General features: G+C 35.5%; 1 protein-coding gene and 1 long non-coding RNA gene across 5 annotated transcripts in view; one reads left to right on the top strand and one right to left on the bottom strand.

Moving 5' to 3' along the window:
* The window catches only part of abca12 (ATP-binding cassette, sub-family A (ABC1), member 12), an 89,988-nt gene extending 74,368 nt beyond the window's left edge, over nt 1-15,620 (top strand). For both annotated transcript variants that reach the window (XM_067444325.1, XM_067444324.1), the window contains 6 exons: nt 3,922-4,056; nt 4,424-4,527; nt 5,848-5,940; nt 6,083-6,188; nt 14,153-14,290; nt 14,726-15,620. In XM_067444325.1, coding sequence (XP_067300426.1) covers nt 3,922-4,056; nt 4,424-4,527; nt 5,848-5,940; nt 6,083-6,188; nt 14,153-14,290; nt 14,726-14,827 — 678 coding nt within the window. In that variant the 3' untranslated portion in view covers nt 14,828-15,620. The remainder of the gene's footprint in view (nt 1-3,921; nt 4,057-4,423; nt 4,528-5,847; nt 5,941-6,082; nt 6,189-14,152; nt 14,291-14,725) is intronic.
* Nucleotides 12,436-13,393, bottom strand: LOC137075589 (uncharacterized). Of its 3 annotated transcripts, none has more exons than XR_010905060.1 (5): nt 13,319-13,393; nt 13,159-13,219; nt 12,991-13,050; nt 12,752-12,889; nt 12,436-12,573 (listed from the first exon to the last, which is right to left on the bottom strand). It is a non-coding gene; the product is annotated as an uncharacterized lncRNA (long non-coding RNA). The 3 variants fall into 3 exon arrangements; XR_010905061.1 differs by having other exon boundaries at nt 13,358-13,382; XR_010905062.1 differs by having other exon boundaries at nt 13,292-13,368.
* Nucleotides 15,621-23,522: the final 7,902 nt, after the last annotated feature.

Genomic DNA, 23,522 nt, shown 5'->3' with positions numbered 1-23,522 from the left:
CACTGGTCTGTGGAAAAATAGCTTGCATAGAAGGTTGCTATGTCATATTAGCAAGTTATGAAAGTTGGAAAAGTGGTCCAATTAAACAATGTGTTATTAACAGCTGTGTGTTTTTATTGCTTTTAAGAAACATTATCAATATGAAAAAAAAGACACTGTTCCATAAATAGTTGGATGTATGGAATAATTGAGCCTCTAAATCAAATTTTAGAGTCAGAATCATCCGTGTTTGTAATGCAGGACCAGCATGCTGTTCTCAACAGCTAAATTGCTGAAGGTACACTCGAGAACTGCTTAGATGATAAATCACACTGCTTTGTCTATTTTGTCTTTATTGAATCCTGCACAATATTTTGATCTAGACAACTTAAACTGAATATATAAATTCCCTTATGATCAGAGTCTGTGACACGCATTTATGACATTGTGAGCACAGGGCTCTAACATGTGCATACCTCACTGTCTCTAATTTAATTCAGGCTTGTCTCTACTGTACTGATACTTTTGCCTTTGGTTAGCCTGCGGAGAAAGGATCTCAAATAATGCACATAATGACGTGAAAATGAAGCAGAACTTTCTGCAAGATGAGTCATCCACATAAATTGTGAAAAGAGAGTTCCTTTGTAAATAAAAGTCGAAAGATGCTTTATATGATGCTTGCCACCTACAGTATTTGATTAGAGTAATGTGACAATTCAAAAAAAAAAAGAAAAAAAGTTTACTTAACCTCATGTTGTTTTAGAACTACATCATCTGCCAAGGTAAATGCTTTGAAGAATGTTATTTTTTCCCTATACAATAAAAGTAGATGGTGACCAAGGGCTAGATTTTCAGGGAATAATCTCTTCTGTTTCTCACACAAAGCTATCGATTGGCTTCAGAACACTTATAATATACACTGTAAACCAAACAAACAAAAAAAACCCAAAAACTGGCAGCTGTGGTTTCATTGTTTCCAGTTTTGCCTCTATATTTAACACCTTAAAACAGCAAATCTAATTTGCAGCGAGTAGCAAACTCTCAATGCTGTCTAGCAACTCTCAATACCTTCTGAGCTGTAAAAACCAAACTCTGGTCAGGCCAATCACATCGTGTATAGAGTCGGTGGGCGGGGCTTAACATAATGACAGCAGAGTTGCGTTTGCGTGCTTCTAGTAAACACAGAAACTGGCGAACGGCGGTCTTTGGAATTAGCTTTGACCGCGACTCTGGAAGACTTGGAGTTAAGCTTTTCTCTGAGAAAAGAACGGCACTGAAATCATTCTTTAAAATGGAAGATGTGTTCGGAATTTTGCCTACCAGATACGGCGAAAGTTTAATCTGTCAATGCACTGGGTCATACACACAGACACAAAACACTATCATGACAATAAAATTATGCAATAAACATTAAATAACACACAGTGTAACAAACCCTAATGTACATTACTGATGTTTAACGTAGGGAATTCTGGGAATGTCCTTTTAGTTTTTACTTGCAAAAAACATGAATTTTACAGTATTTTACAGTAAAAATGACAATGTGCTGTTAAACCATTTAGGGCCCTATTTAACAATATAAGCGCATGGTCTGCGCATGGCACAGGTGCACTTAGGGCGTGTCTAAATCCACTAGTTTAACGACAGAAAAAATGGTCAGCGGGCAATGCGCATGGTCCAAAAGGGTTGTACCTAGTTTCTTAATGAGTCATGGGTGTGTTTTTGGCGTAACAGGCAATAAACCAATCAGAGTCTCATCTGCCATTGCACTTGCCCCATGGCGGATTTGCTATTTACATGATGGAATATAGACTTCCTCAACCTGAAGAGTCAGTTTAAATACATGTGTGTATTGCCACGATTGGTTAAATAGTTAGCGCATTTCATTTTGTCATTACTGCAAATAGGTAATTCTGATGCATGCTATGACTATCCATTATGACATGAAATGTAGGCATTTTCATGTTCAAATAATAATAATCTTTTACATTGTAATCCTTTTGTTTTTAATATTTGGCATATTTGTGTATATGAGGGTATATGCAGCTTGTGCACCTGACTATAGGCACATATTACAAACACACCCTTTAAATAATTAAAAAAAACCCACTGTGCTATAGACTTTAGACCAGGTTTTTGTTGGTCAATGGTGCAGTCGTTTTGTGCCTAAACACACCTCATTTTTAGACCAGCACGCACATTTGTGTCTTTTGTGAGCTTGACAGTGCTTGGTCACCATCCACTTTCATTGTAAGAAAAAGAGCTGCTGGAACTTGTTACAAAAGTTGTCCTTTTTGTATTCCCATGAATAAAAGAAAGTCATAAATGTTTTAAATTACACAAGAGTGAGTAAATCATAACAGAATATTCATGCTTGGGGAACTAAAACTTTAAATCTTTGGGTAAAGTTGATATAAAGTGCAACTGTCTAAAATGAAGTAAAACCGGCACCCTGTAATGATGATGTTACCCTTCTATAAAAAGGGCAGAGAAGGAATTGACTTAACAATCTATGAATACCATCAGTCATCTTTTGGCTATACTGAAAGCCTTTGTGTAGAAGCTGCTGAGACTTTGAAATGGCTTTTGCGGTTTGGCCCATTAACTTGGATTAGAGGATTCAGAGGAAACGGCTGGTAAATTTTGATGTCCTGAGGGAAGCGCGCAGTACAATGCCGGCCCAAAAAGATGATCTTTAGGTGCATATAGCCCCTGTTACACCGAGAGTACTTTATGGTTTCTTGCAGGTTTATGAGAAGCTATTTAAATTCATAGAATGTCTACTTGGATCCTTTGATGTATGAATCCAATTAGTCAAATGAATGCAGAAACCATGACATGCTTTGTGTGGGGTCAAATGTCAACAGGCATTTAATCAAAACATTATTCAAAGTGACTCATTATGATGTCAAGACTACACAATTAATGTGTTAGAACAACTTGTTAAGCCTTTTTGGGGACAATTATTGCTTTGTTAATCAAAACTAAATTGCAGGGAAATTATGACTTGAACTGCAAGTGAGATACATGCTTTAAAATAGAGCTTCACAATTTTGGAAAAACATCAAATGGTGATATTTATTTCTGATAAAAAATGTAATTGGGATTTTAAAATGGTGATTCGAAATATTATTATATTAAATAATTCATAAAAATGTATGGATATTTCATTGTAAAAAAGTAATAATAATATTAAGAACAATTTGTTGTAGTTGTAGAATTGCAATACTAGAATTTAAGGTCTTGATTTCTTCATTTTCACACATTAGACACATTTACATTATTTTGGCCTAAGGAAGCCTCTATTTTGTTGACCACAGTTGGCTTATAAATGTTTCTCATTATAAGTTTGGAAGGTTTTTGGAATATATTGTGTTCCCAAATGCTCATTATGAGCGACCCAATTTCAGAGCAGATGCAGAGATGAGAAACATGCGGAGTATATATTTATTAATTCAATTTGTACTCTGTAAGTTTTAGATGCATATAGGGGTGACCGCTGACCCCTCCCTTTTAAAGCACAGAGAAATTACTGAGCCTGACACAGCACAAATATGTCTTCATCTGAGACAGCAGAGAGTAGAGAAGTTTGTCCGTTTAGGGCTACTGTAGAAACATGGCGGCGCAAAATGGTGACTTTACTCTAAGGGGACCCACGGTGTGTGTAGATAGAAACTTTATACACCACTGAAAACATAGTTCTGTATATTATATTGCCAATAGAGCCTTATACATATTACACACTGAACCTTTAAATAGCAGCCGTTGCAATTTGATAATATATTATAATCTTATAAAAATTTTCCAACATCCTGGGTTTTGCACGGGCAAGAGGCACTCATAAAATATGCAAATTTAATTATTAATTTACACTTTATTATTTAACATGCTGTTACAATAAATGCTGTGAGAATCTCAATAGTTGGTCTTTTTTTTCTTTAGGTTGTGGACTATCTTTTGAAAAAGTTGGAGCTGAATTACCACAGACACAACACAAGCGAGAACTACAGTTGTGGAACACGCCGGAAGCTGTCTACTGCCTTGGCCCTGATTGGAAACCCACAGATCCTTCTCCTGGTGAGCCAAAAACACACATCATCCTGCTAAGCTGAGACTAGTAGTTACCATTTAATAATCCATACAGCTACACTATAAATCACTATATTGAATGTTGTCTTGAGTGTTTGCTCCGAGGGGTTTGAATGGGTAAAATGTTGCACACTCATTACAAACATCTCTGAAATGCGTTGGTTTGTAAGTCTCATAGCACATCAGTTATTCTGAAGTTATTTTACACTTTTGGCTCGCTCTATACTATACAAAATTTTGGCTTGGTGCATTGCACAATTGCATTTACCTGGGGAGTGTGTGGGAATTGCATTGGATTTTTCTGTTTCTGTGTAAACTCCCACATGTTTCTTAAACGTCTCATCTAACCTCTCAGGATGAACCCAGCTCTGGAATGGATCCACGTTCCAAACGACACCTTTGGAAGATCATCTCTGAGCAAGTGATGGGTAAATGTGCTGTGGTCCTGACATCACACAGGTAATGAATGCTCTTGTCTTGACTGACACTGCATCAGTTTCTCCAAACAAATAGGTGGTAGTAATGAAACATTTAGCCAAAACCAGGGGTTTTCAAGCTTGATGCCAATGACATCCAAATATGATGATCCACTTTCAAATATAAATCTTTTGTAAATTATAAAGACAGCTACATATTTGCATGTATATGGATTCATTTGTATTCAGAAAAATATTAAGCAATTAACAATAATTGGCTTTTACATTGTCATAAAAAAGCTACTAATAACAAGTTTTTATATAGGAAATTTACTAAATATCTTCAGGGAACATGATCTTTACTTAAAGGGATAGTTCACTTTAAAATGAAAATTCTGTCATCCTTTACTTACCCTCAAGTTGTTTCAAATCTGTATGAATTTCTTTCTTCAGCTGAACACAAGGGAAGATATTTTGAAGAATGTCAGTAACCAAACAGTTAACTGAAGCCATTGATTTCTATAGTATTTTTTTTTCCTACTATGGAAGTCAATGGCTTCTTTTTTTAAAACACCGTATTTTTCTTATATTTGACGTTTATTCCACACCGCTGTCTCCACTGTCCTTTTAATGGCTCATTTGCTTCCTGCTTCTGTGAAGCCCATCCCTCTGAAAAACGCAATGGTCTTAGATTGGTTAGATGGCCAAATGTAGTTTCATGTATTTTTATTGGCGGAAGTGCCAAGCGCAGATTGTCTGGAAACACCACGCCCCTTACCATTACGGCCAGAAGTCACATCTGGGGCAGTGTTCATGTTACTAGCAAGGGTTTAGGATGTCACCAACGATTTTGTTTCCATTGTTGTAGGCAATAAACTGCCGTAACTTTACAAGACAATATCTCCGTTTGCATTGAACTTTCAGCTTCATTAAGTATTGGCTGAAATGTAAAAATGAAGGGGTGGTTGCATGCGATTTTACTTTTTTAACTTTAGTTAGTGTGTAATGTTGCTGCTGGAGCATAAACAAGTGAAATCGCATGCATCCCCCCCTTTAATCTTTTCAGACAATACTTAATGAAGCCAATTTTCAAAGTTTGTCTTAATTTTCAAACATTAAAAGTGTGTCTACTGAAAACTAGATCGAATTAAAGTTTAATGTTTTGAAACTTTGAATGTTGGCTTTACTAAGCACTGCCTAAAAACTGAAGTCAAATATTATATACGAAGATTCTATGTATTTCTTATGCTGCTTTCTTTTGATCTTTCAGCATAGTACGTTTCTACAGAACGTTGTAGCCAATTTTGATGTGTTTGAGAGAGTTGAGAAGTGTGTTTCAGCAATATGTCTTTGTGTCCTACAGTATGGAGGAGTGTGAGGCCCTTTGCACCCGTCTGGCTATAATGGTAAAAGGACAGTTCAGATGTCTCGGCTCCCTACAGCACATCAAGAACAGGTCAGTGGTTTATCTGTGTTTTCTACTACCAATTATTTTTTTCCACGTCTCCTTTTATTTTTCACGCTCTAGAGCCTGATATCTCCTGCAGACACTTCATAATTTTTTTCTGTTGATAAAATAATCTGTGTTTATCTGACAGGTTTGGCAAAGGATTCACGGTGAAGATGTACTTAGCTGGAGCCTCCTCTGATGTAGATATGATCAGTAACTTCATGCAGCAGAATTTCCCCACCACGTTCCTGAAGGTGAGAGAAAAAAAGGATTTCATAATGACGTTTTCCTTTAATGCTGTCTATAAATAAAAAATAACACATTTTTGGGGTATATTTTCTGGTATATGTCTTAAATTTAAAGGAATTGATCACTTTTATTTCTGGAGTCATATCATGAGGAATCACATTCTTTTTTTCTTTTTTTTTAGAGATGATTGTTCTATGAAAACTTATTTTGAATTTATGTACTTTTGAAAAAATTACTTACATTTGACAGCCTTTTTGCAAAGTCTTGATTGTATTTTTGGGGTCTTCTAGTAAAGGTTTTCGTGCTCAAACGTTCAAAAAACACATTATTTGTCATATATTTTGAGGACTATTTGTTTGTGTTTCCTGTCATTTAGCTTTATTTGATGTTTGATTCACCACGGGTTCACTCTCCATCATAATCTGGGGTTCCCTTACACATTTATGCACACTCCTCGAAAATTGCACTGATTGTTGACACGCTAAAATATGGGTATACATAACCACGCCAAATTTTTTTATCAGGGGGGTGCTGGGGGTGGGGCTTGATGTTGTAGGGCAGTGCCACAGCAATGATGTCAAAACTCCGCCCCCTGCTTACCTCAAGGTTTCCCTTTGGGGTGTTTCAATATACGAGTAAAAAAATGCTTGTGGTAAGCATAACTATGCTTCTAACAACCCAAGAGCTGTAGTTCCAACTACGCAAGTTTGCAATGCTGTTTGAGAATGTTTTTTGAAACTATGGTTTCAGAAAACACAAAAAACGTTCAACTACGATGGAACTTGCAACCATATCTGGCTGATGATGCTTTGGGGAAATGTAGGCCTACCACTATTTAGTTCCTGTCTCTAAAGGCGGGCGTACACCGCGCGAATTCGGGCACTCGGGAGGTTGTGAGATATTGCAGACGCTACGTGTCAGTTCATTTGATCATCGCATCAAAACAGCTGGTACACGGCACGACTGTTTGTACCACGAGCTGGCCGCGATCACTCAAGCTTTCTCGTTAAACAGAGACCGGAGCTTTCAATGTTGCTGCTATAGCTTCAGAAACAAAAAATAAAGAAAAATGCAAATGATTTGTTGAAAAGCAGAGAACAGTAGCCGTTCCTTTCAACCGAACCAACCAGAGGGAGAGAGAGGGTGGGCGTGAGAGAGAGAGAGAGTGTGTGTGTGTGATCGCTGTATGTTTACAGCCACTGAGCTAATAATACTCATAGATTGAGCCTATGTGAGGTGCTTGTGCATGATTTGGCAATAGGGGACAGTCATATGCTGGTAAAAATCGGGCTGACTCCCTGAACTTTTTAAACATGTTTAAAAATTATCGTGCTCGGCTCGTCGTATTTCCTCTCACACGGTGCGAGCTGCGACCATACAAGCATCCACGATGTCCACGCGATTTCTCCCGAGAAAACGAAATCGTCTGCGAGTTCATACGACAGAAAAGAACGCACCGTGTACGCCCGCCTTAAGAAGCCCCTCCTTCCGAAAAGCGTGGTTTGCTCTGATTGGTCGGCGGGACCAGTGTATTATGATTGGTCAACCGTTTTTAGCATTTTTTGACAAATGTCACACCCCTTATCATAGCTGCAAGTTTCAACACACTACTAATGCAGCTCAACCAGGTCTCACTCCGTTTTCCATATGATTTAAGTGAGAAATACTGTGTACATTCCCGGAAGAAAACTCAAGACTGTAATAAAGGCTTTTCAGTGAGTTCACAAACAGTGATTGCTGATATAGAGAATTACTCCATTTGGAGTGGACTTTATGCTTTGTAACTTTGCAGACCTTTTTTGGCTCAAACAACATTTACTAAGAGCCTCTTTTAGCTGTGAAATCAGCCTGTTCTGACCTTATACAAATTTTTACATCAAATTAATATATTTAAACATATGACAGCCCGCATGCAATTTTTGAAGATTTCAATGTGCAGTATATTGAACTTGACAGCAATGCACTGTATCTCATTTCACATGTAAATAGGGTGTTTACATACACTGTAAAAAATTATTTGTTGACTTAACTTAATATATTTTGTTATCTTTTTGCATTGGTTTTTTTAAGTTTCTCTTACTTATTTGGATAAGTTATCTGAACTAATTCCATTTAGTAATAAAAACATCCCCTTCAGTTTTCTGAACTTAAATGTTCTAGTCATCATAACTTCACTTCAGTTTTCTGAACTTAAATGTTCTAGTTATCATAACTTCACTTCAGTTTTCTGAACTTAAATGTTCTAGTCATCATAACTTCACTTCAGTTTTCTGAACTTAAATGTTCTAGTTATCATAACTTCACTTCAGTTTTCTGAACTTAAATGTTCTAGTCATCATAACTTCACTTCAGTTTTCTGAACTTAAATGTTCTAGTCATCATAACTTCACTTCAGTTTTCTGAACTTAAATGTTCTAGTTATCATAACTTCACTTCAGTTTTCTGAACTTAAATGTTCTAGTTATCATAACTTCACTTCAGTTTTCTGAACTTAAATGTTCTAGTCATCATAACTTCACTTCAGTTTTCTGAACTTAAATGTTCTAGTCATCATAACTTCACTTTAGTTGGTTGCAAAGCTGCTTTAATAAGTATTAATTGCATTACTATATTGATTTGTAAATTACATTTGATTTAGAATAAAACCTATAGCAAATTAAAATCACAGCAACACATATCAGTACACATTTATATTTATTGCAAAAACAAACACCAAAAACAACCACACAAAAGGTCTGAAATGTCCTTTCTTCAGAAAATTGCAAAAAGAAACGGCACAGACTGTTAAACACCTCTGATTTGGCTTTATACCATTTTAATTTAAACTTAATTTAAGTTCATTTTAATTAACAATGTGTAAGCTCTCAAGCTTCAGTACATTTATCAATGAGCATAAACAGCACATATGCACCAGTGTTACCTCACTGCATTTTTTTTCAGCTTTGCAGCTCTCCCCAACCATTAAACCTAGATTAAAAATAAAAATAAAATAAAAAGTTGGATGACCTCATAGCTCGAGCCCAAACAGTGTGGCAAAGGCATTTAGGGCATCTTCTAGATCCATGACCACAATCTCCGTCTAGTATGACATCCACATCCACGACATCATCTGGGAAGGCACTATCATGTCTGATGTCCTCACTCATGGTCAAGATGCCCTACATTAACCCCATGAACAATGTCTCTCTCATCATCATCTGGCTGGAAAAAAATGAGACACAGATACAAATTTTAGGTGGTGCTGTCATAAAATATTTATTCAAACATACATTAAATACTAAAAAACAGCAATACAATAACTATGCAATATAGTAAATATACTTTTTCTAGCTCACAGAATATTTTTTCGGAGGTAAATGTGACATGACATTGTTTAAAAGCTATTTATTGACGTTTATTAACGTTTGCGCAGTTGAAACACTGCGATTACATGAGACAATACAGATTTCATACATTGTACTGTATCTTTAAACATATTCTCTGATGTTCATACATGTTTATTTCATGCTGTATCTACTAGTAAAGTGCAATATTCAAATGCAAAAAAGCAACAAAAACAACATTTAAAACCACTGTCATATTAAAGGGTTAGTTCACCCAAAAGTGAGAATTAGCCCATGATTTACTCACCCTCAAGCCATCCTAGGTGTATTACATTCTTGTTTCATATCGTTCATTCACTTGGCCAAATAAAAAATGTACTTGTCCGGAAAAAAGTTCGATATTTTTTTGTTTTTCCATGCGTGTGTGCATTGTAAATATAATTTATTCTGAAGCAATATTCTCCCCAGTGTTCAATCAGCTTTGACATATTTAAATATGCATATTTGTGATTTAAAAAAAAAATATTGAATCATTTGAAATGTAGGATATTTTTACCTTTTATAAAGGGAATTTTCCCCCTAACCTTATTAAATAAAGGCTCTGCTTCAGGTTTCATTCTATATTGTTAAATTTGATCAATACATTAAATTAAAATAAGACAATATAAGGGCTGTTACCAATCAAATAAAATAATTTACACTGAAAAATCATAACTACATTAAATAATGTTTTGAGATTTGTAGTTTTGAATAGACAAATACAAATGTTAGAAAGTATGTTTAAACATTAAACTAAACCTCCAGTAGGTGGCAGCAGGTGGCCGTCTTAATGAGTGAGCCATTGATTCGTTCATTCAAACGATTCATTCAAACACTGTTCAGTTGCTGTGAGACGCGTTACGGTTCTGCTGTGAACGATTTTCGCTGCTGAAATAGAACAAACACACTCAATATTGCATCTAAAATGTAAGTGACTAAGTGAATGTTAATGTAAGTTTATGGAACCGTCATATGAAATCAGTCACTTTCTGTCGTGATTGTATTCAGGAAACAGCTTAAATGGCTCTAGTGTTGTAATTTCTCCTCGAGAGGCTGCACGAGTGTCAACAGCGCAAACTTGTTATCGTCATTTCATCATATATTATTATCCACTATCGATCGCCACTTACACTAAATTAATGCACAATCATTCTTGCATTTTGGTGATTCGCTAACGTTAGTTTATTTTTTGTTTTAATCAGGCCCTTGTCCATCGGGCAAGTAAAATTCTCTTTCACTTGTCCCTGACAAGCGTTAATGTCGAGCCCTGAATCAGTTATATTAAAAAAAGTTCTGGCTAATCCAAAAATTATAAATGGCAGTGAATGGCTGCGCAAATTTTGAAGCCCAGAAAAAAAGTGCATCTATCCCAGGGCTCGACATTAACGCTTGTGGATTTTTCGAAGGGACAAGTGAAAGAGAATTTTACTTGCCCGATGGACCTGATTAAAACAAAAAATAGCTAGCGAATCACCAAAATGCAAGAATGCATTAATTTAGTGGCGATTGATAGTGGATAATAATATATAATGAACTGACGATAAAAAGGTCGCGCTGTTGACACTTGTGCAGCCTCTAGAGAAGACATTACAACACTTGACCTGTTTTCCTGAATACCACCACGACTGAAAATGACACTGACTTCACAGTTCATAGCAAAACAATTAATTAACATTCACTTAAATTAACATTCCCTTAAAGTCACTTACATTTAAGAAGCAATATTTAATGTTTTGTTCTATTTCAGCAGTGAAAATCATTCACAGCAGAACCGCAACAAGTCACAGCAACATGTGTGTTACAGAACGATTCAGCGTTTGAATGAATCGTTTGAATGAACGACTCAATGACTCACTCATTAAAACGGCCACCTGCTACCACCTACTGGAGGTTTGGTTTGATGTTTAAACATTATTGGTCTATCCAAAAATACAAATTTCAAAACATTATTTAATGCAAATTAAATTTTTCAGTGTAAATTATTTAATGTGATTGGTAACAGCCCTTATAGTGTCTTATTTTAAATTAATGTATAGATCAAATTTTACAATATAAAATGAAACCTGAAGCATAGCCTATATTTAATAAGATTAGAGGGGAAATGCCCTTTATATAAAGTAAAAAATAATAATTAAAAAATTCACAAATATGCAGATTTAAATATGTCAAAGCTGATTGAATACTGGTCAGCATATTGCTTCAGAATAAACTATATTTAAAACACACACACACACACACACACACACACACACACACACACACACACACACACACACACACACAAAATATCAAACTTTTTTCCGGACAAGTACATGAACATGCTTAATGTCAAGCCCTGTATCCATTATAAAAATAATCCAGAAGGCTCCGGGGGGTTAATAAAGGCTTCTGGCGGACCGCCCTCAATTTACGAAATAAGTGTAATGCCTCTCGAAGTTCAAAAGGTTTACGCCACGTCCGACGTCATCGTCGCGGCAATTACGTTTTTTTTTACACCATGTCCGATGCCGTCACTGCGCCAGTTGCGTTTTTCTTCCCCTCTACATCCGACGACATCGCCGTGCCAGTTACACTTTTTCCGTAACTTTAATACGGAAGGCCGTCGCGCCAGAAGCTACATATTTTACATTATAACTTTTTACATTACAAACCCATCGATTCACATCAGAATGTCTTTATTAACCCCCCTGGAGCCATGTGGATTACTTTTACAATGGATGGATGCACTTTTTTCTGGGCTTAAAAATTTGGACTGCCATTCACTACCATTTATAATGCTTTAGATTTTTTTTAAATATAACTCCGATTGTATTCGTCTGGAATACACCTAGTATGGCTTGAGGGTGAGTAAATCATGAGGTAACTTACCCTTTAATAGTTATTTATTTTACCTGTATCGATTCAAACTCACATTTAATAATTTTCAAGGAGTTTTATGAAACTTATCTGTATCTGATGGCGATCTGAGAGAGAGACCATGCAGTGAAGCGAGATGTAGTTTCATCCGATCCGTAAACCAGTTCAGTTTCTTGTCAAGGAGCAATAGATAAAAACATTAAAAAAAAAAAAAAAAATACATTTTATAGGCATATTGACAACATGTTGCAATGTTTACACTGTACAATGACTCAATGTGATTTAATTAGGGCTGAATACTTCAAATTTCACAATTTGATATTATTTAAATTCATAAAGTTAATATTTACCAGAAATTGCAGCAAATATAGTGAAACTGCTGTCCACCTCCAACCATTCGAACAAATAGACGGCGCGAGTTGTTGAGAGCTCCATGAACCCCGCGAGGTAAAAGCGTGTAACGTTAGGAACTCTGTATTTCAACGGCTCTGGGAGCACAACACACACACGCACACACACACAAATATAATTATAAAACAATATAATGTCATAAATGCACTTTGTAGATGAGGTTAAACACATAACTTACTTTGTGTTATCTTGGTTAAAAGTAAACTCCATGTCTGCACTGCACGGTGAGTCATGTCCCCTGAGAGAATTTTTTTGGCTCGTTTAAACGCGCACAGCATATAAGTTACATATTGGTATATATCAATAAATTATGAAAAACAAATGGTAAATGAGATAAAACACTTACTTTATAATATTTCCCTGTAAAAAAGTTCTCTCGCCTCAGTCGCCTGTTTCTATCCTCCGCTCTGCACCGCGGCGCACGGACACACACACACACACACACACACACACACACACACACACACATACCATCCTACCACAATATAATGTTATAAACTTCATACTGTTAATGAGATAAAACACTATGCCGGTGTAAACACTACTCATTTGCTCAGCATTGCGATTGAAGGGAAATGGCGTCTGGTCTGTCAGTCGGTGGGGGAGGGGATACGGGGGCGCGCGCATACGTGCATTTCCTGGATGTACATAATTATCCTCTCCGCCAGATGGCGCTGTTTTCACTAGCCGTGTTAATACAAAAACTCTTTACTCATTGACTCCTTGAATTAAGACTTGGTTTATATGGTGTGGAATGATACGTATTAAATACGGTAAGTTAAATAAATGTGCTCATATCTATATAATTAGAGTGTTGTATATAAATCAGCTGCACATAGTAGATTAAGTTTAGTTTACTGTAGTTAAATAAATAGACTAAAGTATAATTGGAGTAAAATCCAGAACAGTTCAACTTATGTTTTTAAGTTAAAACAACAATTATACTTGTTCATTCAACAGAAAATCTAGTTTAGTTATTTCAACATATGTTTTTGAGTTAAAAGAACAATTATACTTGTTCACTTAACTTTCAGTCTAGTTGAGGACAAGAAAACTTAAAATGCCTTGTTGTCTGGACAATCTAGTTATCTCTACTGAAAAAAATTTGTTGAAATAACAAAATCGCAAAAAATTTTTTTACAGTGTAGAAGACTTGAAGGCACAGCAGCGAAATAAAAACAGCATGGGTCAGAGAGAGGGTGGAAATGGTCATAACAATTCAATTATGTTCTGGAGAAAAAGAAAATGATGAAAAGAATCTTTAAAGTCTTTGATGTGAAGTCAGTGTATTTTGTTATATAGTTGTCCAAGTTAACTTTATCCATCTTCTGTCCATAAAGGATCATCACTCGAATATGGTTGAGTATCATGTGCCTGTAGCTCCTGGTGGTGTGGCTTCAATCTTTGGCCTGTTAGAGTCCAATAAGGCTGTACTGCAAATCCAACACTTTTCAGTCAGCCAGACCACTCTGGATGAGGTAAGATGCATAAGCTCACTTACCCGACATTATTTATTTCCCCTCATGCTTTGTGTTTCTTTGAAAAGAAGAATTTTCACACATATCTTTTCTATAAAACTACACCTCATAGTTATAGTTTTAAGTCATAAAAGTAGTCCTCAAACCAGTTTTACAGTTGTTATTAATATTTTGAATTGGATTTTTGTTTATATTTTCTGCTTTCGTTTTAATTTCAGTTAAAGTTTTAATTTATATTTAAAGATTTAATTTAATGTCTGTCGTTTTTTTTCATAACAGACAAAATCTCTTGTTATACACTTGAATATGAATAAATAATGAGTAAATAATGACAATGTTCAGTTGTGAAGGTGATGGTGGAAACAGAAAAATTAAAAAAGAGGGGCAAAGGTGGTGATGTGGAGACTAAACGATTGTCTTGACTTGCCTCCTTAGGTTTTCATTAACTTTGCCATGGCGAAAACGGACACAGATGTACAGGGAGTCACTGAAGGATCGGACATCGACAGTCTAGACTCGTACAATGCGTTAGACTGATGAAATACTTGCACATTATGACATTCAATGAACCTCAAATAATAAATTAATTTAATGCATAGAACATTTTTATAGACTATATCCTATTTTGGGTTTGTGATTTTGATGAAAGGCACAAAAAAAAAATGCATGTTGTATTGTTTAATAAAGCCGCCAAATACCATATGGATAATCATTGAAGATTATTTTGAAAAATGATGTGTATTCACCTTTTTCTACTCATCCAAATATGGGTTAAAATATTACAGGACATTTTTTGTTATTTGTTTCACCTTTGCGGTTGAATATGAAGAAAGTCTACATTAGTTTACATAGTTTGATGCAAATTGAGTAGTCTGTCCTTTGTCCTCAAACAAATTCACTGCTGCTTATCAAAGGAAATGAAGTCATTTATTTACTAAATTGTTTGACATTTTACTAGCTCTACCGGATATATATTATATTTTAATCAAAACATAAGTGATTTACATGAACAGCCAATAATGTGTTACTCATTGGAGAATTAAATATGTATGCAGAGTGAAGAGTCCATCCTGTTAAACTGCTGGCTGCATCGATGCAGCTCTTGTAGGGTTCATATAAATCACAAAGACCTTTTTGGCTCAGAGATATAAATGATTTTTCAATGTCTGCACATCTTCACTCTCATTAATATTTTCTCTGAAGGCACATCTCTTGTGCAAGAATGTACTGAATATTTCATCGGCCCTTTCCTCTGTCTGCTTCAAGGCACAGTTCCTCTTTTAAAAATGTACCAAGCTTATTTTTACATTAAAGCTATTTTTCACATGCAGTTGTTGAACGTTTGTCTTATTGAATGCGGTGCAATTGGTTCTTTATGTCACGAGCTGAGGTATGCAATTTCTTTGCATAGAATATGAGCACTGTGGAAGTGATGAACTATCCGGTGTTCATTTGAACTGCATTTCAGGCATGTTTTCTTTTTCCTCTTTACATATGGGAACACAGGTGGAGTGGGACACTTTCTGATCATTTGTCACCGATGTCATTTTAAAATATTTCAAATGGCTCAACCCCTCACATGACGGCATTTTAAAAAGCTAAATCCCTTCACTCCACTTTACAGATGGATTTTTAAAAGCAAATTTACAAAACATCTTAACCGTATAGACTGAACTATATACACTGACTGTAGGTATACAGGTGAAGTAAATAAAACTGATTATCTCTTTATCATGGCAACTGTTAATGGCTGGGATATATTAGGCCGCAAGTGAACATTTTGTCCTCAAAGTTGATTTGTAAGAAGCAAGAAAAATGAGCAAGCGTAAGGATTTGAAAGACTTTGACAAGGGCCAAATTGTGATGGCTTGATGACTGGGTCAGAGCATCTCCAAAACTGCAGCTCTTGTGGGGTGTTCCCAGTCTGCAGTGGTCAGTATCTATCAAAAGTGCTCCAAGGAAGTAACTGGTGAACTGGCGACAGGGTCATGGGTGGCCAAGGCTCATTGATGCATGTGGGGAGCGAAGGCTGGCCAGTGTGGTCCGATCAAACAGACGAGCGACTGTAGCTCAAATTGCTTTAGTTAATGCTGGTTCTGATAGAAAGGTGTCATACACAATGCATCACAGTTTGTTGCGTATGGGGATGCATAGCCGCAGAGCAGTCAGGGTGCCCATGCTGACCCCTATCCACCGTCGAAAGCGCCAACAGTGGGCACATGAACATAAGAACTGGACCACGGAGCAATGGAAGAAAGTGGCCTGGTCTGATGAATCACGTTTTCTTTTACATCACGTGAATTGGAAGGGTACGTGTGCGTCGCTTACCTGAGGAACACATGGCACCAGGATATAAAATGGGAAGAAGGCAAGTCGGTGGAGGCAGTGTGATGCGTTGGGCAATGTTCTGCTGGGAAACCTTGGGGCGTTACTTTGACACATACCATCTACCTTGCATTGTTGCATTTTTATTTATTTATTATGAACCGCTTAAATATGTTTTAAACCTATTATTTTAGAAATATTTTATAAGTGTCTTTTTTTGTTTTTATTCAGAGAAACCTGTTTCATTTGTTCAAGGCTTTGCATTATGGTTATTTTTATTTGACATTTGAGAATTTGAAATATGTCACATTCTCTGTGTCTAAGTATTATTTGTAGCAACATGAACATGAATGAAATAATACGATTGAATATACAGTCAAATGGGAAACACTTTACAACTTGTTACACATTTATAAAATAATAAAAAAGTAACAGTTGTGCCAGTATTATTTTTAACATGAATGTAAAGAAATGATACTAACATAGGCTACACTACCAGTCAAAAGTTTCAGCCAGTATTTTTTTTTTTAAATGTCTCTTCTGCTCACCAAGGCTGCATTTATTTGATCCAAAAATACAGCAAAAACAATGTACAATTTAAAATAACTGTTTTCTATTTGAATATATGCAAATAGTTGGATAAAAGACCCCTGAGACCCCTGACATGAGTGTGAAGCGCTTTGGGTGTACAGTAGTACATATGAAAGTGCTATATAAATGCCTCATTCATTCATTCATTCATTCATTCATTCATTCATTCATTCATTCATTCATTCATTCATTCATTCATTCATTCATTCAAAAAAATAATAATCCTGTGATCAAAGCTGAATTTGTCATCCTTCAGAGTCACATGATCCTTCAGAAATCATCCTGATATGATGATTTGCTCCATTTATGATGAATGTTATTATCAATGTATCAAAATTGACACCAATTTTTTGTAACATGTCTTTACTCTCACTTGATCAATTTAATGCATCCTTGCTGAATACATGTATTAATTTCTATAAGTTCTACCCCCCCCCCCAAAAAAACATTCATCACTGAATCATACATTTTTCTTGAACAGTAGATCATCATATTAGAATGATTGCTGAAGCATCATGTGATATTTCTGTTCAATATTTCTGTTTTTGTGTATTTTAATCAAATAAATGCAGCCTTGGTGCGCAAAAGAAAATCTTACCGTTCTAAAACTTTTGACTGGTAACGTTAGTACATAGCCTACAGTTAAATGGGAAACACATTACAACATTATACATTTATTTATATTTAAAACATAAATAAAAACTGTATAGTTGTAGCCAAGATACCGTGTTTAACAAAATCTATTTGAAAAAAGCAAAGGAAAATACGTGAATGGATAGCGTATGACTGTTTAAGCCCCGCCCCTAAGTTCCGGTTCTGTGGCTGGTTCTGAAACTGCGGACTGCAGCTGGATATAAAAATACTACTACTACCACTACTACTACTACTACTAATACATTTTATTTATAAAGCACTTTACATTTTAAAGAAGATCTCAAAGTGCTATACTTAAGGGCTTATAAAGGGCTGTTGTATTTTAGAAGCACTTAATTAACTAAATTATGTGGGCTAATGCATGTTCCTATATTAACTTAATTGTGTTTTGTGATCAAACTAAATATTATGATTACCTTCTATAAAAGTTTGAGTTTATAAGATAGCCTATAGAATACTATAGAATGTATTCAACAAATGACCATGAGGCAGAATAATTTATATTTTACGTTTCTGTGATTTATATTGGCGTATGATTCTCTATTAAGTGAAACTATTAATAAAAATAAAGGAAAGAAAATGCAGCTTCATAACTAAAGCCCAGTTGACCAATCGGAGTGTAAGTTTCGCTAAGGTGAGCTCCTCCCATTCACTTCCCGCTGTTGTCGCAGCGCCACATACAAATTACAAAACACGTCTGTTTATACTAGAGATAGTTTGGTCGGCGTCTCTGTCTTGGTTATAGTGGATCAAGAAATATCATCCCGTAATGCAGTCAAAACCTGTGAGTAAAGGCACTTGCACAGTTCCGAGAACTTCTGCTGAACTGCTAAATGGTAGGCTATGCTTTAGTTTAATAATGAAAGCAGCTCGGTCATCCTGGTTCTGTTAACAGGCCAAAAACGCTTCTGTTCAAAAACGTTTCTGTCCAATCAAAGTCATTTTTTGCAGCTCGTACATCATGAGAGAGGTGGTGAGCCTTAGACTATGACCATGCTTTGCCGGTAAAGTTAACGAACCGCCTTTTATTGATTCGCATCAAGCTTATCCGAATCCGCAGCTTATTTATGGTTTGCAGCTTTATCAGTCTTATGCCATGATATATGCACATATGATATATTAATTATTTACCTTAACATTTTTTTGTGCCTAAAATTGTAATATGTGAACAGAGTTTTTAAAAAAAATAGATTTAAGAGTTTAGAAATGACTGAAACCTGATTTTAAATTATTAAAGGTGCAGTATGTAAGATTTTTGGTTTCGAATATCCAAACCACTAGAACAATGTTATTTATTTTGTTGACTTGTGTAGGCTACTTACTTAGTGACATTGTCCCACGTTTACAATAATGTTTAAATTCAGAGAAAGAAGCTATTTTAACCTGGACAGAGACTGTGTCCTTGCGTCACCTATCAATGACATTATACCCGTGTTACCCTTGATTTCTGATTTTATTTTGTAAACCATGGAAACACCAATGCTTTAATATATTATGTGTTTTATTAGATAAGTGAGCAGCTGTTTGGACACATTTATAGACAGAAAACAAATCATTGTTATATAGCTCAACACAGTTATTAGTCTTATTGTTTTAAGTCTTATTTTCATTTTTTCCTGTGAGTACTAGCCCTGTCGCGATAGTCGATAAATCAATTAATCGCTCGATAATTTTTCCGGCCGCGATAATTGCCATTTGCATGCTTTTTTGGTTTTACTTGTCTCTCTCGTTGACTGTGCGCGCCTCGTCCGTTTGGGCAGGTGTTTATACTCGACGTGCAGATCGGGTGCGGCGTGATGAGACGTCATTCTCGGCCAGCAGTCTGGAACTTGTGGCTCTTCGGTTGCGGAGCCACACGCAAAGTTCTGAAATTTGACGTGCACATGAACAAAGCCCAGTGAAATGGGGTCTCGCACACTCTGCGTCGACGTCATTTTTGCCGCGTTCACCCTCGCACGCGAGCGAACGCGTCGTGTATAAACGAGGCTTAAAGCTACACTGAAGTTTGATAAATGCAAGTTAATTCTTCAGTTCAATCTTTGTGTGCTAAAAAGGCACATACGTTCCTGTAGAGATAGCAATACACATTCTCATTTTTTTGCCAAATAAATGAAAAGCATGTCATCAATGTCTTCTCTCTCCTGCTGTATAAAAATATCACTTTTCCCAGAGATGGTCAAGTTCAGTTTGTGCATGATTAGGCTATGATATAACAATTTTTTAAAAATACTGTATCCTAAATTGTGGATAGTTAATATATCATATGCTGAAGTACATTTCTGGATTAAAAAAAACAAACAAAAAAAAACCTTACAGAACGGAAAACCGTGACCCTAAAACCGTGATACGAGCCGAATCGTGGGTTTTGTGAACCGTGCCGCCCCTAATATGCTCTTGAAACACAATCATCCGTTGCAGTTTTCATCCATTTTATTTATTGTTTTTGGTACTTATTTAAATGCATTTTTTTAAACAGACTGAGAGTCCATGCTTTAATTGTTTTTGGTTGTTTTGTTCATTTATTGTGGTTATTTAAAATGTTTTCCATTTTTAGTGTTAAATAGTCTTTAGAAATTAAAGTTTATTGATCTTTGAAAAGGTGTACCTGCATTTTTATGCCATTATCATTATTTTAGATGAAAATGGTCTTAGAGCGACAATAATATCATTTATCGCAATAATTTCTTGGCCAATTTATCGTCCAGCAAAATTTGTTATCGTGACAGGCCTAGCGAGTACCATGTTTTACCATGCCTAATATCGATCTAGCTTACTGCAGTGTGCAACAAGTGTCTCATAGTGGCCGCCAAACATCAGGGACAACAGATGAAATTGAGCTCATTCTGGGGTAATATTTTATTGCCCACTATCCAAAACAAAAACAAAAAACTAACGCTCAGAGAAGCATTATAACATAACTTTGAAACACTCACATAATGTATCTAATATGATAAAACAGCCAGTGATAGAGGAAGTACTGAATCTCGGTACTTAAGTAACCAGAGACATATTTACTATAGTATAAGTAGAAGTACTACAATGACAACCCTACTTAAGTAAAAAGTACCTGATTTTAAATCTACTTTAAGTAAAGTAAAAGTACTTGCATAACAATTTATTTTCTTAATATCTATATTCTAATAAATAATTAGAATAGTATTCAAAAGAAGAAAACAGTAAGGGCTGTGGCACCATAATTGTGCTCACATCTGTTGCCCAGTTTATAATCTGACTTAAAATTCTGGTCAGGGGCGTTTCTAGAATTTTCATTTTAGGGGGCTAATGAAAAAATGGTAACACTTTAGTTTAGCGTCTGAATTGCGCTATTAACTAGTTTATTAACATGCAGACCCATAGAATATTGGCTGTTTATTATTACTTATAAAGCAAAATATGAATACCTTATTGCATGGTCACATTGTACACGCATTAATCGTAACAAATAATGTAGGCAGGTTTATAATCACTGAGATCCCAAATGTTAGGGGGGTCCGGGAGCATGCTCCCCAGAGAAAATTTAGATTTTTTTAGGATCTACATATGTGCATTTTAAGATGTTCTGAAGGCCAAAAAATGTGATAACAATAGCTTGAAAACCATGCCACTGTGCAGTAGATTACTTGTCTTTATCTCCACATCTCTCCTTTTCTCTGTTTTTATCTTGACCTGTCTCTTCCACTCATAACGCTGAGCTTTGACTGATATAGTTTTTCCATTTTTGTCAGTGAAGAAAGTAAACATATGGTTTACATATTAACATACTGATATGTCTTATGAATAATTTTCTTAGACACGTTAATTTACTGTTTATTATAGTTTTAAGTTAATTAAATTAATTCACAATATAATACTCACATCTTATGTGCAATTCAGGCTGAAAAAAGCTAAGTTTTAATTTTATTTACTGAAGGTTACAAATGGAATTATATTAATTTACAATATACATTCTTTATTAATCTTATGCCTAATCTGATGAAAATGGCTTTATTAATATTTCTTGTTCGTTAATTAGGCCTACATTATGAATCACATAGGCATAATTGCAAAATCAAAGTGGTGAAATTAGACAAAAATATATTCATTTGCCTGCATATTTCTGTCTTTTGTTTAACATTTCCAACTTAAAGCAGCAGCTGTCAAACATGAATGTTTAGTTTAGTCACTTACATTTCTCTTACTTGATGTCGAGTTGCTCTGCTAAAATTTGCGCTCAGCCTTAGCAGTTTCTGTGAGAACATAAAGCCCGCCTACTCTGATTTGATTGGTTTTCTCAAATATTTTGACATTGACGAGCGGTGACAGACCAATGAGGCTCAGATTTACACACACACACACACACACACACACACACACACACACACACACACACACACACACACACACACACACACACACACACACCTCTGCTTCTGACGTGCGCTGTGCTCAGCGCCACAGCTGCAGATTGAAGAACACATGGGACGGGACGAAGTTTCATATGTTTTAAAGGTTAATCACATATTTTTTGTACTTTGTTACATTCCACAACTGAAAACTGCATTGTGTATGCTTGCCCAAAAACAGTTGTCTGCAGCATAATTAAAGGGCCGCTAAATCCAGACATCATCAACCTATGCCTTTGTTTTGAATTAATGACATCTATCGGCGAAAAATTACATATTGTGGCTTAAAAAAAAAAAAAAAAAAAAAAAAAAAATATATATATATATATATATATATATATATATATATATATATATATATATATATATATATATATATATATATATATATATATATATATATATATATATATATATATATATATATATATATATATATATATATATATATATATTTGCACCTACTACACTATGTACCAAAGATTGAAAAGCATTTTTTTTAATGGATACTTTTATTCACATTATTGATCACAAAATTACAGAAAACACATTTGTAGTGGTGCAAAGTACTTATTCAGTGATTTTCTATTTCAAATAACCGCTGTGCTCAGTGTGCTGTGCTTATGTCTTCTAGAAGTCACATTACTAAAATATTCAGATGACATTTCGTCTTTCTGCAGCATTTCTCATACAGCTGTTTTTGGCATGTCTCCTGGGCCTTCAGCATCTCAAACTTGCATTCACCTCCCCATAATATTCTTTTCTAAACATTTACTATCGAGTTTCTAAGTTATTTTTCCAATTCTATCCTTTTCTTCACATTTGCTTGTTTCAGATGTGGTTTTATCTTTGAAAGTCTTCTTAAAAGGCCATCGTCTCAGAGTCTTCTCCTCAGTTTTAGAGATGAAACTGGTGTTTGGAGTGTACTGTTCATTGAAGCTGCCAGCTGAGCGTCTGTTTCTCAAGCTAGAGACTCTGAAGTATTTGCTTTCTGCAGTGTTGTGCATCTGGCCTGTCCATTTCACTCTCTGTCCTGGTTAAACACAGTTTACTTTCTTCTTTCGAGGCAGTGGTACATGCGATGGCCTTTATCTCTCAAATGAATAACAGACTGATGAGCTTCTGCTGTTTCTTTACAGCCCTTTTTGAAGCTAGAGTTTAGGAATGCAAGTGTGCTCAATACTCAAAACAATGCCGGTGAGTTGTTGTTGTTTCTACAGTTCATTAAGTAGGACAACCTTATTAACTGCACTAAGATAATAAGAAAGGATTATTTAATT

Source organism: Pseudorasbora parva, chromosome 5 (assembly GCF_024679245.1).
Source record: "Pseudorasbora parva isolate DD20220531a chromosome 5, ASM2467924v1, whole genome shotgun sequence".
NCBI classification, from domain to species: Eukaryota; Metazoa; Chordata; class Actinopteri; order Cypriniformes; family Gobionidae; genus Pseudorasbora; species Pseudorasbora parva.
The sequence above is the reverse complement of the archived record's forward strand: the minus strand, read 5'-3'. Positions and strand labels throughout refer to the sequence as shown.